The following is a 19,587-nucleotide window of genomic DNA, read 5'->3' as shown; positions in this document are numbered from 1 at the left end:
GACTAAGACCTAATACGGTTAATTTATCCATTCTATACATAAAATAAGACCTAATACGATCAATTTGCTTTCTTGCTGCACCAATTCAATTACTTCTCTCTCTCTCTCTCTCTAAGTTGCAAGCTCACTTCTCTGTCAACCACTATCTCCTCCTTAAATCTTCAGTTTCTGATTCCTCTGCATTCTACTCTGCTTACACTGTTAGGGATATTAACCAAGTTAGAGAAAGTTAGTTAGAGATTATGATAGCTGTTACTGTACTGTTAGGACGTAGTTATGCTATTGTTAAATTAGTTATCAGCACTTATGAATTCCTTCACACACAAAGCTTATCACTTATGAATAATTTTAACTATTAATTAAATGAGGATACATGAATAGTTTGATATATTGCTTAATTTTCATATAACTAACTGTATTATTTTAATGCAGCAAATTAGCAGTATTTCTATTCAAACCTCAAGCATTTTTGAAGTGCAAGAAGCCATTTTCATATTGGTCGTCAGAGTAATGGGACTCTCACTTTTTGTATCTTTTATTGGAAACATACAAAGCATTCTTCAAGGCCTTAATCGGAGGTAAAATATTTCTTCTTTAATATTGTGTCTCCACTATTTTAGTTATTTGATAAAACTCGTCTATTTTATCTTAATTCAACTTACGTATACAATTCCTCTATATAACGATTTAAAGTTTGATTGTAAATTTGTAACTAGTATGTACTTATATTGCAAATATTTCTCAATGGAGCATTTAATATGTACAATGAAGATTAGAAGTTCATTCTAACTGTTGTATCTTATTTGATAGTAAAGTTCCACTACTTTTAGCTTTATTACAGTGTCCTTGATGCTTCAATATTGTTTGCAGGAACACAAACATGCTAACTAGATACAACGAAGTTGAACAATGGTCAAGGCATCGTCGCCTACCAAAAAAATTAAGAAGGTATGAATTGAATTTATAGAAAATAGAACGGGTGGATGGAAGTCTAAGAGGAGAGAAACAATGTGTGGCAGAACACTTCTGTATTAATTATTCCATTTGATGAATTGATCATTAATTTATATGATAGGATTTTATTCTGTTTTTTCATTTCGTCATGCAGGAGAATACTAGAGGCTGAATTTCAGAATCGGATTACAACAAGAGGAATGAAGGAAGAAGAGCTGATGAAGAATATGCCAGAGGATATCCAGAGAGACCTAACAAGGCACCGGTTTTTCTCTGTTATTAAGAAGGTAACGATCTAATGTAAAAAATATTAAATATCCTATTAAGGGAGGTTTGTTAGTTTTGTGAAATAGTTTCAAGTTAGTTTAATATATTATGATTTAGAATGTTGTATGGGGTTAGAGAATAGCAAAGTTAGTTTTGATGAAGGAGTAATTTAGATGTATGGGGTTAGAGAAAATTGTCATATTAGTGGCAGAGACTAGAGTTACATAAAATTGTAATTTGCAATGTCTCATTGGTTTTTCATTTTCACTATTCTCATGATTTTTTTTTCCTTTTACTTAACAAAGAACGTATAACAAAAAACACTCAACGAAAATAAAAAATCTGTTTTCCCAAACAAATTAGACGGTGTACTTGGTATATTTTTGTGAATGTGATGAATCAAGTTGAAGTCTCTTGCTGCTGTCAACATGTTTTTGCATCCTGGTGAGGCAATTATGTCCTTGTCGCCATTGTTAAAGTGTGCCGGCGATTTCGGCGAACGAGAGCAGTATTGGAAGCAAACGATAATATGGGTTTTTCAGTTGGTGCGATGTTTCATTACAAAGATTCATGGCCGAGGCAAATGTATTCTGCAAGAACATCTTTATTCCTTTGTCACAACTCACAGGTTTTCTTCACCCAGTTAAAATATATTAGGAACGAATTGGAATAATATAAATCCGCTGTTCCCTTGCACGTGGTTACCTCATGTTATGTTGAAGCATTCATTCATCGTTTGAGTGAACAAGAAATATTTTGTACATGGTAGCTAGCAACACATACTATATTAAGTTATTAACCTATGATACAGCTTGGTTATACAAAAAAAAAAAAGATAAAATAGAACACAATCTACACCCTAATCTAGTTGTGACGCGGCACGGTTTAGTCGTTTCTTCCTGTATCTCCATGCAACCTGAATTCGGCTTGCTGCAAGGGATCTCCAATAAGGCGACTCGTATCTAGAATTTCAAAATTATCAAACAATTTCAGTCATGAATTTAAGGAAATATAAGTGAGGCATCTGTGAGTTATATATGTTCAACTTCAAGTTTTAGTTTTGGTTAATTTTCATAATTTTAAGTTATAGAATCAAAGATTATATGAAGGCAAAAAATGAGATAAAAAAACAGGAATGAATTACCTTAGAGCTCCTTGAACACGTGGACTCCGCAAGAATCTAGTGAAAATGATTGTTACTTCTTCAAGGTCAGCAGCTCGGAGTGAAAATGCCTCCACGTTTGTTATGCACGTTACTGTCCTGCTGCTCGGCAACCTTTGTCCAGGTAGCCTTACTTTTCTACCATCTGCAAGAGAAACTATATGTATAAACCGTATTGTTTCTTAATTTATAGAGACCAAGATGCTGATTAGTGATTTAAAATATTTAAGAGACATGACTTATCACAGCATCAAAATCTACTATACCTGTGCTAACTGATGAATTCTCTAGATACCATCTCAAGAGTTCTTCGCCACAAGCATCCCCTTCGGCTAGGTTAATTTTAGTTCCATCTTCTCCAATGCTCTCCAATTTCCCGCGCACAACAAAGACCATCTTCTCCACTAGACCACCTTGATACAAGATATTACTTCCTTTTATGTATATCTTTTGTCTAAGCCTCTCGCAAATGGCATCCAAGATGGGCTCATCCATCAAGGCAAAAATTCGAACCTGCAAATAGACCCTCAAGCTCATCGTTAAACAAAATTTTCAGGGTTGTTTAATACATGGTTATATTTCATGATGAATATGCAAATCATTAGCCTTTGAAATGGTTTTCACAATCAATGTTTGTCTAATCCCAGCCAGATGTAAGTAGAGAAACCTAAGGTAAAAAAGAATTTTATATTATACATATTAGCTGAGATTGTTAAGTATAACAAGCATCTAAATGACATATTACGTTCCACTCAAAATGTAAGAATGTTACACTGGTGAGAATATAACTAGTCGTATGCCACGAATATTTAATACTTACTTTCGTGATAAATTTGAACAGATGGCGTCTTACGTCTCTTTGGAGATCTTCTGGCATGTTCTCTAGAAGAATTTCTTCATTTACCCCTCTTGTTGCAGCCCAATTATATCGTTCAGCTTGTCTTACTCTCCTGCAATACAAGAATATTCTGTCACTTAACGCATTTTTATCAATGACTTCAAGTTGCATGCAATATAAATGAAACATTGGAGGAATAATATTTTCGTAGCATCCAAGCATACATCCTTTACTATATAATAATTAGTAGAGCCCCACAATTTTACCTCTTTCAAGAACCAAAATAAGTTCTCAGAAGTATAATTTAAAAAATTTTGGTATGCATGATAACTATGGTCATTGTAATAGTGAATTTCTCATGCACATTGTGAAGAAAAGAATTATGGCAAGAGAGGTAGGGATTCATGAGGAATGAATAGAAAAACCAATTGACAATGTACAGTACAACCATTGCGAGAGTGATTGTCAAAAGAACTACATTTTGTACCTTCTTAGACCTTCTGGTAAGCGACGATGGCTCATCCATTGCTCAACATCACGGCCTCTAAGTTGCATTTCTAATCTCCTGTAAGCAAGATAGAAGAGAATATATCAACTACAATATACGCCTAAACATAGTGCACTTCATCACTGATGTTGCAGATGAAAAATCTGACCAAGAAAACAGAAAATGCCTTATAAAGAGTTAACAAATAACTTCAGATAGGGTTTTTAGCCTATGTCAAATTCATAATAAAATTTTGGTTGGGGAGGGGGGGGGGGGGGGAATTGTCCAAAACAAGATTTAGTTAATATATGTCCGGTTTACTTTCTATGTAAATCATTGCAACCATTTAGGTTTTACAATATCTTCATAAATTGTTACATCCTGGCACAATTTATGAACAAACCAAACACCTCTAATACTCATAAATTGACATAGACTAGTGGGTTCTTCAACCCACTAGGGGAACAACTATATAGAGATAGTACATATAGCGATCTTACTTATTATGAATAAAAAGACAAACCTTTAATCCTCTCGCGATTTACACTCTAGAAGATTTTATGAAGAAATTGGAAAACCGAGAAGTCAGCTATTTATGAGTAATTAGACATGTTGGGTTTGTTTATAAATCATGGCAGGGTGTAAAAAACCCTAGTTAGATATGTTAACACGAGTACAGCTATTATTCACCAGTATCATTTCTTAGACACAAAGAAGACAGCATATAATATATATCTTAGAATATCAAAGACTACTAGAGATGATATTGAGGATTGGTTGTGATATTTACCGTCATGTATGACTATTTCATTATTCAGTAGTATTAGGGTATGAATTATAAACAAAAATGGGAATTTGTCTTTTGTATTACACTGCAATATAATAATATTAGTGATTTTCATACATATTATTTCGTTATCTTATCTCTCATCTCCCCCTTCACTATCTAAAAGCCACAATCCCAACATCATTCGTAAATTTTCACATGGAGAGTACTGTAAACAGAAGATAAATTTAAGGTAAACAGATGAATATGAGCAATATTGTCATAAAACAACTAAGGGGACTAGGCATGAAAGAAAAAAAAAATCTACCTTCGCCCGAGGCCTTGAAGAAAATTTTGTATGTTTCCAATAAGAAGTGCGAAAAGCAAGAGTCCTAGCCCTATGATGGCCATTGTGAACAGGACTTCCCACACAAAATAGCTTGGGGTTTGATTACCAGCAAGAGTACTTATTTGCTGTATTAAAGATAACAAAGCAAGTTAAGGAAATATCAAATGTGTCATCACATGGAGCTTTTTTTAAGTTACTACTGATCTAAGTTGCTTGGCATGATATCAGAGCACACGTTCATGAATTGTCACCCCAAAATTCTTAAATTAAAATTCCAGCACAACATAGACTATGTGCCGAGTATTCCTTCAAACCTAAGGGAACTGGTCATGAGTTTTAGAGAAAGAGATCAAAGATGAAAAAAAAAAGTAATAATATGAAAGATGGGGTTTGATGTATATAAAATAGGATTATTCAATTTTTTTCACCGTAGGAATGTACATCATGTAATTACTAAAATAGGTTACCAAAGAAAAGCCAATAAAGGTTGAGACAAACCAAAAAAATAATCAAAATGGAAATTTGCACATGAAACTTACTAGTATAGGACATAATTTGCATACCTGGAAACCCCAAAACAGAGCATACACATATTTCTTGACCACATTAGTTTCTGTGGTAAGTCTTACAGCATTGGCATAAATCCCATATTCAAAAACACCAGAACTGGAGTTCAAACAATTAGTGGCATTTTCATTATTATGCCACTCAATTGGTGTGTCGGTAGACAGGCCACAATCAATGTAATTCTTGCATCCAGGAAGAGTAGAATTAGAGCAGGCGTTTCGAAAACATTGATTAACCCTCTGGAACAAGTAAGAGGGAAAAAAGTGTATAAAGTTAGTAATAGAACAATAATTTTCATTTACAGAATCAAATTCTTGATTCTAAATACATTCATGATTTATGATTGAGTGTCCCAAGGTATGAAAAAAACTTTAATAGTTGAATTTCATATCAACTGTAATAAAATAGAAGAATTAAATATCTGAGCACATCACACACAATTATCATAATGAAAAAGCACTTCATTTTTTCCAATTAATAGGTAATATTTCTATTATTTTTTCTTTTATGTTATATTCATGATCGATGTCTTGAATCAATATAAGCATTTAATAAAAGAAGAGAAGGGGAAGCCTAACAATGTTTTTACTCACTTGTAGGCCAAAGAGGTACCAGCAAGAGCCAACAACGTGTCCCGATAGCATAAAAATAAGAAGATTTATAATAAAATTCCCCCATGCGGACTCAAATATGAATCCTGTTGGAGACTGGCCAATCAGCAAAGGCAGAAACCTGAATAGTCTAGGCATGTATTGCGCAAGGATAGCTGCACGCAGAAGATTCTTAGCATAATTTGCCCCTGAGAAACCCAAGTAGGTTGGTATAATGAAATAAAGCATTATCTGCACAATTCACTACATGTCAGGAGAGGTTTTTGATCAATTATTTCATCATAAACGATAGTTGCTTCTACCATTTTCAAAAGAAAAAAACCAACCGCTTTTCCTTTATCTTCCAATCACATGTTCTCATGCAAATGTTCATGTTCATACTTCATAGACGATTTATTCTTTGGAGTGCCACACAAAGCAGAGTAAAAGTTGTAGTTCACTTTTAAACTTGAAAATGATAACAGGGTACAAGTAATAGTAAAAATGAGGATATAGTATCAAGAGAACAAACAATATATAGATGTTCCTGAGAGAATTATTCTACAGTAGCATCAAAGTTGTTTTGATATATGAATCTCTAGCCTTTCATATATTTTGACATACTATAGATTCAAATGATAATCCCAACAAAATGTCAAACTAAGGACCTTGACATTTTCTTTTGATATCGATTATACAACAAAAACAAAGCCTTGTTCCACTATGTGGGATCGGCTAGATAGATCAAGCAACGTCATTGTGTCCTGTCATATATCATGTTTACAGTGAAACTGTTTACATATACATTCATATACATATTATATAAGACAATAAAAAAATATACCATAACAAGAATACATATAAGATGTGGAGAGAAAACACGAATGAGTATTAAGTTCAAACGAAGACCCGAAATATGAAGCTAAAATGACAAGAAGAAACCCACAAAAAGGATGCAGAAGAGAAGTACCAAAAGCTATGCTTCCATGAGAAAATAAGTGATGACAAGAAACTTACCTGAGGAAGGGGAATCACAATAAATAAATCAAGCAAAAAATAGCCCCATAGGTAATGTAAAGCAATTTTCTTTGGATGGTCAACTAAATCTCCGGCACCAACCACTGTTGACTCGGGAGAAACATAAGCCAACCTAAACTGCGAACATGCAACTTGGTATAGTTATTTAAGCAAGATGAATGCATTTTAATATTTATCATATAAAATTTCAGAGGAACTTTTCTATATACATCATATTGCTACAAAATACATACAAGCCATCAATTAAAATTTTATGTAAGCCTTCTTTTAGAGGTAAAGGAGAGATTAAATACTCATATCATAAGAGACATCGTTGTAAGTATATACAACACAAACATCGTTGGTTAGAAAATTCTGATTGATGAAAGATTTTCTAAACCCGATTATTTATTGCTAGAAAACTCTTCTGAAATATACTTATCAGAATATTTCAAAACAGATCATCAATGAGAAATTACCTGAAGAAGAATGTTCAAGAAATATATGGCATCATTCAAGCTTCTAAACAAAACAAGTGTAGCTGTCATTGGCCAGTTGATAACAATACATTTCAAATCCTGCAGGAAAAAAAAAACAGAAAAAAAATGTAGAGAATAGTTTAAAAATAAAAAGGGATAGCCCGATGGACAAGCATCCCGTAACACAGGTCCCGGAGAACAGCCACACCCAAAGGGTGTAAACATTTTACAAATAGTATCAAGAGAAGAATAACAGTGGCAACTAGTGGAATTTTGTAGTTAAATAAAAGGTAAACAATCATACCTCCCGCGCATTCAGTAGGAAGAAAAATAATGGATCTAGAAAAATTGCCACCAAACAAGAAATAGCCAAAGCCTTGTTCCATTGTTGCACAACTTTATTGTGAGGATTCATAACTCCAGGAACATGAGAAGAGAAAAATGAGTAAACTTTTCTAGCGAAACCCTTGGCATCTCCATAGAGAACATTATGGAACTATGAACACAAAATATGATAGAAAAACAACAGAAAGTAAATTTCTTGGTTATTAAAGGTGATGCTAAATTGCTAATAGATGTTCATAAAAGGGAAATGGAAATGGAAAAGATTACAAGATGATCAAACTACACACAGGCCCTTGTCAAAATGGCCTTTGAAAAGTAAGTATTGAATAAACAAGAACACCAGAAATTGTTAATCGACAACACTTTGTTGCCCCTCAAATTGAGCAATGATAATAACAACAGCAATAATTGTGTACCTTGAACCCTAAATCCTAAACCTTAATAGTAAAAAAAATGTAATTATGCATCTTGAACACAGCAGCTTTATTAAATCAATTCCATACTGATGAGAATTAGTCTTACTCTTAAGGTTCAAGAGATTTTGCAAACTATTATTTTTTATGTATTCTGAATTTTCTACAGCATTAAATAGAGTAAACACATGCTAATTTCATATGCTTACCTATAGCTAGGCTAACCTAATCTGGGATATAATTACATAATTACAGCTGCACAATCCCAGAGTTTGATTACATAATTACAGATGCACAATCACGGAATTAGAAGATTTGAATGAGCAAATATTCTGCTAATATACTGGTAGATACTCTTATCAATATTTTGCCAAAATATCCAATCAATTCTGTTGACACTAGTTACTCATGTATCATGATAAACCAAAATCACATATCAAATGAACCTTAGAAGCTAGGCTTGAACTCATGCCTTAGGACACAATTTAAACAAAGTGTTTTTCATAGATGAATCACTTGATTTGATAGAATGAAAATATTTGAATATGATTACATATGATGATATACAAGTTCAGAAACCCACAACTACATAATTGGAAAATAATGCAGATCAATGTGACTGAGATGGAAAAAATATAAAAGAAAAAAAAATGCATCAAAGTTATGCAATTATAAACTATTTATACTTGATAAGCACATAAGGCACTGTAATTTAGCTAAGTACCTATAAATTTATTAAGAGTAACAAAAAATCATTGAAATGAACTCAGAACACAGACATGTACCAAAATAAAGATATAGAGCAAAACAAAACATATTGAGATTAAAATATCAATACATGACAACAATTTTGTGGCAAGAAAATAATATATTTAAGAACGAAAGATACCACGGGATCACGTCTATACGAAGTTCTTGAATTCCCTTGTTGGGCAGCCTTAAAGTTAGCAGGGCAAGTAGTACAATAAGGATCATTACACATTCCCAATTGCCCAGACCTCAGTAAGTGTTCATTCTTCCTATCATTGTTGTTATTCCAATGACTTTCACCTGTGTTGCGGAACCTTTCTATCCTGCTCTCCCCTACATTGTTTCCTGCCACAACTCTACTACGCTGCAAAGAATTTCCGGTTCCTTGGGTGGGATAGAGTGGACCACTCATTTGTGGAAAAGGGATTTTTCTCACAGTACGTAGTGGACCAGTATGCCCCACAAAAGTAGCTTCTCTGTCAGACGATTCCATGGAGACCATGGGAATTGACATTGATGCACTTCGTGTCCTTGTCACAAGCCTCCGGAAATTAGAATCCACATGTTCATCAGATCGCAGCCCACGTGTTTCTAACAGCATTGGCTCCTCATCTTTCTCAAAGCTAGCCATGTTTCCTTGACAACTGTAATCTTTTATCAAGCAAACAACACACTCAATATATATATTTATGAATCATCTCAACTATTTCAAAATGTAACAGTTCAATTCAACTTATATTTGAAAAGAACGGGGCCTTGCCAATTATATATAACCGGAAATACAGAAATAACCAATGCAGCAGGGAAAGCCAAAGATTACAACTCACTAACCAAACCAAATCAAAGACTACAAATTTTTCAGTCATGTCTTATGTTTAAGTTTCTGTCTCAAACACAAAATCCAAACACAATGCATCATAAGGGAGACCCTGTGTAGAATTGTGTATATATTGGAAAATTTCTCGATGAAGCTTAGAAGAATAGAACTAGACACAATTGACCTAAATTAACAACACAATAACTCGAGTGCTTGTAGCGTCCAGGCACTAATTTCAAATAAAGAGTAAGCAAACGCATCAATGTCCATCCCAATTCCCACCATCTTTTCTATCTCTACAATTATACATAGGTGTTTGTGTAGTGTTACGAGTAGCAAAGCGATCAATTACAACTGAATTACGAATCATTAGGAAAATTCAAGCATAATTCGTTCACAAATGACCAGAAAGAAATGCAATGAAAAGAAAGAGAAGCCCGAAAAGAATTTGACCATACCTGTGGGTGTGGGGAGAGATTTTCAAGTAAAGCTAAAAGCGTGCATTATTGGGAATTGGGAGGTAGCTGATAATGGGAGAAGAAGAAGAGGAAGCCTTCAACATAGAGAGTTAAAACATGAACATGTGTGAGAGAGGGAGACAGTGACACAGTCTTGTCTTCGTGTGCGGTGCGTTAGGAGTGTGAGGGAGAAAGACTTTGACAAAGTCAACGGGAAGACTTGAATGAAAAACAAGTTGTTTGTCAGTGTGCGAATGTGATACTGTTGGTGTGGTGACTTGGTACATTGTTGTCTATTTAATTGACGCTGTCATACTTACCAAGGACGGTCTTTACTCTTTAGATTGGCTTTTGCAGAATAAAGCCCCTTTTCTTTTCTTTTCTGTTTTTCTTTTGTTTCAATAAAGAGGTTTTTTAAATAAATAAATAAACAAAACTAGTGAATACTGATTATCAGGTGCTACAAAGAAATTAAAAATATTTTTTAAAACTGTCTATCAAAACATAAAAAAAAACTTTTTCTAAAGAAATATTAAGATTTAACGTTTTTGCTTTCTTATTTCGATTAAAAAATATTTTTTTAAGTGAAACATATCTTTTAGATCTTTTTAGCATGTTTGGTAAAAAAAATTAGTAAAAATTTATAGATATAGAGTTGATGAATAAAGTTCATATTATGACCATTGGTTATTAAATCAGAATAATGGTTATTAAGATCGTCCGTTATAAATTTAGAATGAAGGCAAATAAAGTCGAGTTATGACTTATAATGCACAATAAAAACTGAATTATAAGGTGACGGATCACAGCCTTCAAACTTTGTCAGTCAATCATATGATAAAATTTGTTATAACTCTGTTAAAAGATAATTGAATAATAATATGGTGAGTCCCAAATTTAGTTGGGTTATTATATTGATACTTATTCAAAAAATAATTGAGTGGCAAGAGTTATTCAATCAAAATAGTTATGTGGGAGAAATTTTTTCGCTTAAAAACAATTTTCATGGCATGCAAATAATGAAAGATAAATTAAAATAAAATAAAATTAAAATAAAATAAAATGTGATAATAAAGATGCTATTTAGTACATAATTACATTATAAAAAGTTGAGTAATTACCTAAATCAGTTCTCAAGAATTTTAAAAGCAGACATTTTAGTTTTTAAGAAAAATTAATACACAAAAACATTCCAAGATTTTATTCTGGCAGACACATAAGTCTCCAATTCATTTTCCGGCAGAATAATTACCTAAATCAGTCCCCAAGAATTTTAAAAGTAGACATTTTAGTTTCTAAAAAAAATTAATACACAGATCAATTTCCAACATTTTTTCTATCAGACATAAGTACATAACAGTCCTTTGTAAAAAAAGTAAAATAAAATTATTATATTATTAATTGCACAATAATATTGTACCATAATTTTTTGGACAAAAGTAATGATAAATTTATTCATTAAATTCTTATATATGTATTTAATATATAAAAAGTATATATATATATATATATATATATATATATATATATATATATATATATATATATATCACTCAATAATAATAATAATAATGTTCAATACAATTATTAGATTATTCTACAAGAAATTCAAGAAACTATTTGATATTTTTGTATTTAATATAATTAAAAGATGTCCTATTTTAAAAAATATGTTTGTATTAAAAGAAAATATTTTAATTTGAATTTCAAAGCATCATTATTCACCTTACTTGTTTTTAACAAAAAGAGTGTATTAATATGCTAATGTCATTGTCCACATGCACAAAACTAAGTTAATAATAATAAAAGTTGACATATAAAAGTGACATGGACGGGGGACTATATTATGTATGACAGAGAAAAATGTTAGGGATTAATCTGTGTATTAATTTTTCTTGGAGACTAAAATATTCGCTTTTAAAATCCTTGGGACTGATTTTGGTAATTACTCAACCAAAAAATAAATTAGAGACTGATTTTTCTGTCGGAATAAAATCTTAGGTATCTGTGTATTAATCTTTCTTGAGACTAAAATATCCGCTTTTAAATTTATTGGAGATTGATTTGGGTAATTACTCTAAAAAATTAAAAAAGTAGCTATATTTTTATAAGTAATATTTATAGATTCATGGTCAAATTAATCCCTAAAAGATGGACTATTTGTCAAATTTGTCTCAGAAAAATTTTTCGAATCAAATTAGCCCCGAAAGATTTAAACTTAAAATGCATTTGTCCTTCCATTAATGACTTAATAGTTTTTCGTTAACAAAAATCATATAGAATGTTAACCACCCTTAAAATGGCGCAATTTTGATTTGTAAGGGTTAAATTGAGTAAATAGTCAAATTGGTCCCCGAAAGATAGCCCGATCTCCAAACCAATCCCTGTAAGAAAAAGATAATAAAAATTGTCCCCGAAAAATTTAAAATTGGTAACGTTAGTCCTTCCGTCAAATGTTTGAGTAACGGCGTGAACATATGCTGACCTGGCCATTAGTATGACACGTCAGTGAAGCCTTACACGGCGTCGTTTTGGTTGCTCCCCGTTACAACGCTTGGATTTTCATCCCTGTTTCCTATTCTCTCTCTAGTTACATCCTTCTTCTGAAAAGAAAGAACCTCTGCAAGCCCTTCCTCTTAGTTGTTTCCTCCAGGAAGACGAAGCATTGAACGGCGACGACCACGCTTGACCGACGACGACAGTTTGCTGGACTTGTTGGTGACCGATTTGTGACGACGTTGGTCAACCGAAAAGGGCACTCCATCGCCTTGCGTGAGAGGTAGGTTAGCTTTCTTTTCTTATTTTATGAGAGTGATTGTGGTTTTATCTCCTGATCAATGTGGTAGTATTATCGTTGGAAATCCATTGTTACTGTTTGTAATGTTAGGGTTTAGGAGAATGTGTTCAGGCTTGGGGCTTTGGTGATTATCCATGATATAACTCTGTTTTTGGATTCTTGAGAACATTGTTTGTGCTCTGTGTAGCTGCATGTGTGTGTGTTAGATTCATTTTGGTAGTTGATGTTGAATATGCTTTGCCTCTCCATGAGATGTGTGTGTTGCTGTTTTGGTTTCAGATGGAAGGTCCCCCTATGACCTTTGTATTTCACCATGGTGGGAAGTTTCAAACAGATGAATCAGGCTATATGTGTTATGAACCAGATAATACTGAAGTATTAATGGGTGTAGATTCAGACACTCTAAACAATTTCTTTGTGAAGGGATACTACAAGGAGTTGGGATATGCTGAGATGAACAATTGCTTGTGAAAAGTTCCTGGAATGCTGCTGGATAATGGCTTGATGAGGCTAGAAAATGACACTGATCTGTTGGCATTGGTCAATCACCTCATCAACATCTATTTTGAGCATGTAGTGTCTAAGCCATATGTGGTTGACTGCATGAACGAGGATGATGATGAAGTACTATGTTTGCCAACCATCTCTGAAGAAGCAGAGAAACTGAACAAGGACCACAATGATGCAATGTCCCAAGATTACTGTAAGACAACAAAAAAATCACCTCAGCCAAAAAGAGCCAAAACTCAGCCCACTCCTAAGGCCACTCCTTATCCCACACCTAAGCCTACTCCTCAGCCCACACCTAAGCCCATTCCTCAGTCCACACCTAAGCCAACTTCTCAGCCCACACCTCAGCCCACTCCTGAGCCCACACCGAAGCCTACTCCTCAGCCCAACCCCAACCCACACATACGCCCACACCTAAGCCCACTCCAAAGCCCATGGAAAAGCCCGTCCAGCAGCCCAAACCTTGGACTAAACCTCAGGCTGCTAAAGGGAGTGGCAAGGCTATAGCAGCCGATAAGATCAGCAAGAAGGTGAAAGCTACAACCAGTACAAGATCTGGAAGGCAAGTTAAGGCAACTTCAATTGATAATGATAGTGACTATCATGATTCATATGATAGTGCTGAAGACAGTTTGTACAAGCCTCCAAAAATTGCAGGAGATTCTATATACAGTAGTGACAGTGATAGTGGAGTTGATGGAGTTGAGTCTTCTAGGGCCAAGAAAGTAGATCACAGATAGAAGCATAGGCCTGCTGCTGACAGAACAAGGGACAAGGCTATTGAAACTGATGACTCCAGCTATGAGGATATAGAATCTGATGAATGCTTTGATGGAGGTATTGTATAATTAATTATGTATCAATTATTGAATTTACTTGTTTAATAGATCTGCTTCAACTAATTTTTTCTATTAAAATCTTGTGGCATTTTCATGTAATTTCAGAGTCAGATGACGAATTTTTTTGGGAAGAATCATCAGATGGAGATGAATGGAAGTCAGAAGATTCTGCCCATGAGTTAGACTCTGAAGATGAAGGGCCAGCTGTGTATCCACATTATAATGACAAGGCCAAATTTGGTGATATGAAGTTTGAGGTAAGTATGGTTTTTAAATCCAAGCAACATTTTATGGCTGCCACTAGAGATTACACTATACAATGGGGTAGGAATATAAGGTTCTGTAAGAATGACAAGATTAGATTGTAAGTGTGAAGACTGTTCATGGGTAATATATTGTAGACACAACCCAAGTGATGGTTCCTGGCAGATAAAAACACTAGTTGACAATCACACTTGCGCAAGAAAGTGAAAAAACAAAGCTGCTACATTGGAATGGATTGTGAATAAGTTATACCCAAAACTTAGGAAGTACCCTAAGATGAAGCATAGGGAGGTGTATGAGTGGTTTGTTAGGAAGTGCAACGTGAAGCTGAATAGTTCATGCATTATCAGAGCTCTTAAGGCATCTAGGAAGATAGTTGAAGGGGATGAGATTGCTCAATACGGGTTGATATGAGATTATGCACATAAATTGCTAACTTCTAACCCAGGTTCCATAGTTCAGGTGGGTGTGATTCCCATTGCTGATAATTCGCCTCAGTTAGAGAGATTTTATGTCTGTCTAGATACTTGTAAGAAGGGTTTCAAGGCAGGCTGTAGGCCATTGATAGGTCTAGATGGGGCATTCCTGAAAACATTACACGGAGGACAGCTTCTCACTGCATGCAGACAGGATGCAAACAATCACATTTTTGTGATTACATATACAATTGTTGATGTTGAGAACAAAGAGAACTGGAAATGGTTCTTTGAGCTGCTCCTATCAGACCTGGGAGAATATGAAGCAAAGAACCTGTGTTTCATATCAGACATGCAAAAGGTGAGGACCAATTTGAATCACGATTTGATTTTTAAGGACTTTTTTTATTTAATGATGCTTTTTTGAGGATTGTAATGACTATAAATCTTGTTGGGTTTGACTGTTTGTGCAGGGGTTAATACCAGCTGTCAAAGAACTCGTCCCAGCAGTTCCACACAGATTTTGTGTCTGGCATTTGTGGAGGAACTTCTCCGAACAGTGGGGCAGCATCGAGGTTAAGGACTTGGCCTAGGAGTGTGCAAGATCGAGGGCCCTGGTTGAGTTCGAAAGGAATATGAATAGAATCAAGAGGATTAATGAAAAAGCTTGGGAATTCTTAGACAAGTGGCCAAAGGAAGCTTGGACCAAAGCCCATTTCAGTGAAGGCCCAAAGGTCGACAACATTTGCAACAACGCTTGTGAATCCTTCAATACAAAGACGAAGCATGACAGAGGTAAGCCTATTCTGAGTTTGGCAGAGGAGGTACGAAGAATGGTTATGAAAAGCATGTCTGACAATAGACTGAAGCTTCTGAGTTATCAAGGAATACTTGCTCCAGTTCAGCAAAGTTGGCTAGAATCTCTTATTAAGTTATCAAGAAACTGGGCTCCCTACTGGTCGGGTGATGCGAAAGAGGAAGTATACGAAGTTCAAGGATGGCCTACTAATATGGTTGTAGATTTGGGGAACCATACTTGCTCCTGCAGGTTTTGGCAGTTGACAGGTCGAATTCATAACTAATTTCTTCTTTCCTATGCATACCATGATACATACTTAACTGAATGAAATTTTTTTGTGTGAAATACATAGGAATGCCTTGTATGCACGCAATATCAGCCATTCAAGAAAAAAATGATAAGAGGCCTGAGAAGTATTGCCACAAATGGTTGACCATGTAGGCGTACAGAAGAACATACCAATTCAATGTTAACCCTGTCAAGGGACAAGATCTATGGGAGCAAACTGGTTCTCCTGCACCTGTTTCACCTCCTATCAAACCTAAACCAGGAAAACCAACAACAAATAGAAGGAAGGACAAGGATGAAGGACCCAGTGGCACGAAGACAAAAATGAAAAGGAAGTATGCTCCAATTCGGTGCATGTACTGTGGAGAGGTGGGCCACAACAAGAGAACTTGCAGCAAGAAAAAGCAAAATGATGCTCAGGAGAAAGCAAGGATAATGCAGTTGCAGCTTGCAGCTGTTCAACCACCACAACATGTACCTGGTCCAGAAGCAAAAAAGGAAGATCACACTCAGCCCATACAGACACTACCTGCAGTAGCAGCTGCTGCTCCAGATGAACAGACTAAAATTCCTGTTACTCAACATGCTCAGCTTCCACTGACACAACAATCCCAAACCTCAACCAATGTCACTCAGGTTATCTTCTAAAGAGTTTTAAATTGAGCATTAGTTACTTGTAGCTATTTTTATTTCAGACAATGATGATAACTGTTTGATGCAGACTAGAGGTAGAGGAAGGCCTCCAAAACTCCATGTCACCAGGGCCAGGATAAAGGAAAATGCCTCTCCAGGAGCAGTTCCTGTATCTGCTGAAACCATCAAGGGTAGCAGCTCTGCAACAGCTAAGAAACTTGCCAGCTTCATGACATTTGTTCCAACTCCGGGTTTCAAACCTCCCAGAAAAAAAGACATGGAATGACTTCAAGACTTGAAGACATAAAATATAGGGCAATTAGTATCTGTTATTTTGTCAGGGCCAAATTTTACCATTTATAAACAATGTGGTAGTTGTGGTATCTTCAATAGCCCTGTATTTTGTATAGTCTTTTATGGTATACTGCTTTCAACTGTCAGCTACTACCTTGTGTTATTATCATGTTAAAACAATGTTGTTATTTGAATCTGAGATAATGGAAACTAGTACACCATTGGTGATGTTATGCTATTCCTACTTCACTTAATTTTAATTCTGCTTATTCTAATTTGCTTACATTATGTTATCATCAACAACAATGTTGCATGTAAAGGTTTTACTAGTAAAGAAACATGAACATACAAGGTTTTCACAACAACAGAAAACTATCGAGGTTCACAATATCATCCTTTTCACAGTAACTACTTTACTTCCCAGTAAAGAACATACACATAATCATAAAAACCACAATCACAACTATTAATCCAAAATACAGTTGCATCCTAAGTGCTTTTACTTCAGCTTCTAAGGTCATCATTCTCCATGATATGTTATGGTTCAAGAAAGTAGCATCACTCTCCATTTTTGCATCAGTTTTAACTTCTTCTAAGTGCTCTAATCCTTCATACTCGTCGTCCTCAGCCCACTTAAAGTAATTGCAGTGGCTTCCCTTCTGCATAACATCAGGGTACCAAAACATCAAAATCCAACTCAAATAATTTGAATTTTCAAGAAGACTACATTCATAACTCACCCGATATCTTGGACAAGCATGGAACAATCTATCAGGATTTTCTCTTGTCCCAGACTTCTTGATCACTGTCTTCAGCCCACAAAAGCAAACTTGGTCGGAATTCTTCCTCCGCCACCGCAGCGAAGAGCTCGAAGCATGGCTTCCGTGTGATTGCGACACTTGTCGAATGCGACCCCCACCTACGCTACCCATCGTGCAATTGGTCAAGAATTTTTGGCCTCTGCAGAATCAATCTCAAGCTGTAGCAACAATGGCATTTAAGACGAAGAATGGATTAGGGTTTACAGACCTAGGACTAATTTGACATACATATGGAAACATATCTTGTCACCAGCCACTCTGTGCCAAGCTGGCATGCTGATATGCCACATTGACAGCCACATAAACAACAGTTAACGGCGTCAATGACGGAATTCACGGAATATTGACGGAAGGACTAACGTTACCAATTTTAAATTTTTCGGGGACAACTTTTATTATTTTTTTTTATGAGAACTGATTTGGAGATCGGGCTATTTTTCGGAGACCAATTTAACTATTTACTCGGGTTAAATTGATATAAAATGATGCCATTTTATGTAACTATTAAGACTAAATTCTTCCACTCCTCCATTTATATTATTAATTTCATCTTGTTTCACTCCCTCTTCACTCTATTGATCAGAACGAAAAAGAACATCAAGATAAAGTTAGTTACATATTTTATTGGGATTTCTCTCCAACAAACACGGTAAGTAACCGTTACAAAATATTTTTATCTTACTTGTATTATTTTAATTATTTATAGTTGCTAGTAAAGTGAGCACCACCAGTTCTTCATAATTCCTTCTAATGAAAAGGTTGCAAATTTTGTTTTGACTTTCTTTATTCCCAAAATTCTGTCTTTTTGTTCATTTGTTGTTTTCGAATTTAGCAAGGGCCACAGAAAATAATTTCACATCATAATTAATTTTACAATTAATATTAATAGTAGTAGTAGCATATTTTTAATAATATTGAACCTGTGGATGCTGAAAATAGTGAGTCTGATTGGAGGCTAGAGTAGTGCCTTGGAGAGATCTGGTGGCGGATGGCGGAATCATCACCTGAGAGGCCCTTGGTCATGAGAAGTTGTTATTGGAGCAAGAGAAGCGGCGACCTTGGAAGAGAAAGTTTTGGTGATATTGTTGTTACGGAAGCTGGAAACTATTAACAGAAACTGTTAATCCATTGATAAAGGACAAACATGATTAAATTTAAATCTTTCAATAACTAATTTAATTGAAAAAATTATTCGAAAATGAATTGATGAATAGTCTATCTTTTGGAACTAATTTGATCATTAATTCTAGTATCCTTAGTAATAAAAGTATTAAATATACCGTGTTGAAAAACAAATATCCTTTAATGAAAAAAAAAAGTCAGATGAAACTATAACAAAATCAAATATCAAGATGCATTGTTATATTAGATCTTTAACATCCTCATTAAAGTATGTGCAATATTATTCAAATAAGATTGTGTTATCTCTTAATTCATGAAAAAATGGTGTCAAATTATTATTTAAAAATATTAGTTTAATGTAGTTAAAAAATATAGGAATACATACGCAATATTCATAACAACGTTTGAAATAATAATTGCTGAGAGTTGAGTGATATCATCAACCTAAAAAAAGAAATATATAATTATAATCCAAGTAAATTAGCCAATATAAACCAGAAAAAAAAAACTTATAACTAGCAAAATACTTCCAGACTTTTCATTCT

The 19,587-nt window shown here is 34.5% G+C and overlaps 2 protein-coding genes across 5 annotated transcripts; both read right to left on the bottom strand.

Moving 5' to 3' along the window:
* Positions 1 to 1,809: 1,809 nt before the first annotated feature.
* Positions 1,810 to 10,573, bottom strand: LOC112802421 (probable cyclic nucleotide-gated ion channel 20, chloroplastic). 4 transcript variants are annotated; one of them, XM_025845638.3, is made up of 13 exons: positions 10,260 to 10,573; positions 9,124 to 9,628; positions 7,781 to 7,972; positions 7,477 to 7,575; positions 6,998 to 7,135; positions 5,984 to 6,232; positions 5,387 to 5,629; positions 4,803 to 4,948; positions 3,709 to 3,786; positions 3,204 to 3,333; positions 2,650 to 2,896; positions 2,366 to 2,528; positions 1,810 to 2,183 (listed from the first exon to the last, which is right to left on the bottom strand). In XM_025845638.3, the coding sequence occupies exons 2-13, from the start codon at positions 9,613 to 9,615 to the stop codon at positions 2,081 to 2,083; spliced, it is 2,280 nt and encodes a 759-aa protein (XP_025701423.1). In that variant the 5' UTR covers positions 9,616 to 9,628; positions 10,260 to 10,573; the 3' UTR covers positions 1,810 to 2,080. The 4 variants fall into 4 exon arrangements, with proteins under 4 accessions (XP_025701423.1, XP_025701422.1, XP_072093798.1 ...); XM_025845637.3 differs by having other exon boundaries at positions 9,124 to 9,635; positions 10,260 to 10,571; XM_072237697.1 differs by having other exon boundaries at positions 7,781 to 7,893; positions 9,124 to 9,635; positions 10,260 to 10,531.
* Positions 10,574 to 17,407: 6,834 nt separating this feature from the next.
* Positions 17,408 to 19,167, bottom strand: LOC140184615 (uncharacterized). Its single transcript, XM_072236554.1, has 3 exons — positions 18,841 to 19,167; positions 17,840 to 18,078; positions 17,408 to 17,758 (listed from the first exon to the last, which is right to left on the bottom strand). Exons 2-3 carry the CDS (start codon positions 18,029 to 18,031, stop codon positions 17,513 to 17,515), a joined length of 438 nt encoding a protein of 145 aa, XP_072092655.1. The 5' UTR covers positions 18,032 to 18,078; positions 18,841 to 19,167; the 3' UTR covers positions 17,408 to 17,512.
* Positions 19,168 to 19,587: the final 420 nt, after the last annotated feature.

The sequence above is a fragment of the Arachis hypogaea genome, chromosome 5 (assembly GCF_003086295.3).
Source record: "Arachis hypogaea cultivar Tifrunner chromosome 5, arahy.Tifrunner.gnm2.J5K5, whole genome shotgun sequence".
Lineage (NCBI taxonomy): Eukaryota > Viridiplantae > Streptophyta > Magnoliopsida > Fabales > Fabaceae > Arachis > Arachis hypogaea.
Note: the sequence above shows the minus strand (reverse complement) of the source record. Positions and strands in the feature narration are given on the sequence as shown.

Coding starts and splice junctions, on each gene's coding strand:
- LOC112802421 (XM_025845638.3), bottom strand. CDS start 9,615: ATGGCTAGCTTTGAGAAAGATGAGGAGCCAATGCTGTTAGAAACACGT. Junction 2,897..3,203: donor TGTTCAAATTTATCACGAAA/GTAAGTATTAAA, acceptor GTCTATTTGCAG/GTTCGAATTTTTGCCTTGAT. Junction 2,529..2,649: donor GAATTCATCAGTTAGCACAG/GTATAGTAGATT, acceptor TTTCTCTTGCAG/ATGGTAGAAAAGTAAGGCTA.
- LOC140184615 (XM_072236554.1), bottom strand. CDS start 18,031: ATGGGTAGCGTAGGTGGGGGTCGCATTCGACAAGTGTCGCAATCACAC. Junction 17,759..17,839: donor ATGCTTGTCCAAGATATCGG/GTGAGTTATGAA, acceptor GATGTTATGCAG/AAGGGAAGCCACTGCAATTA.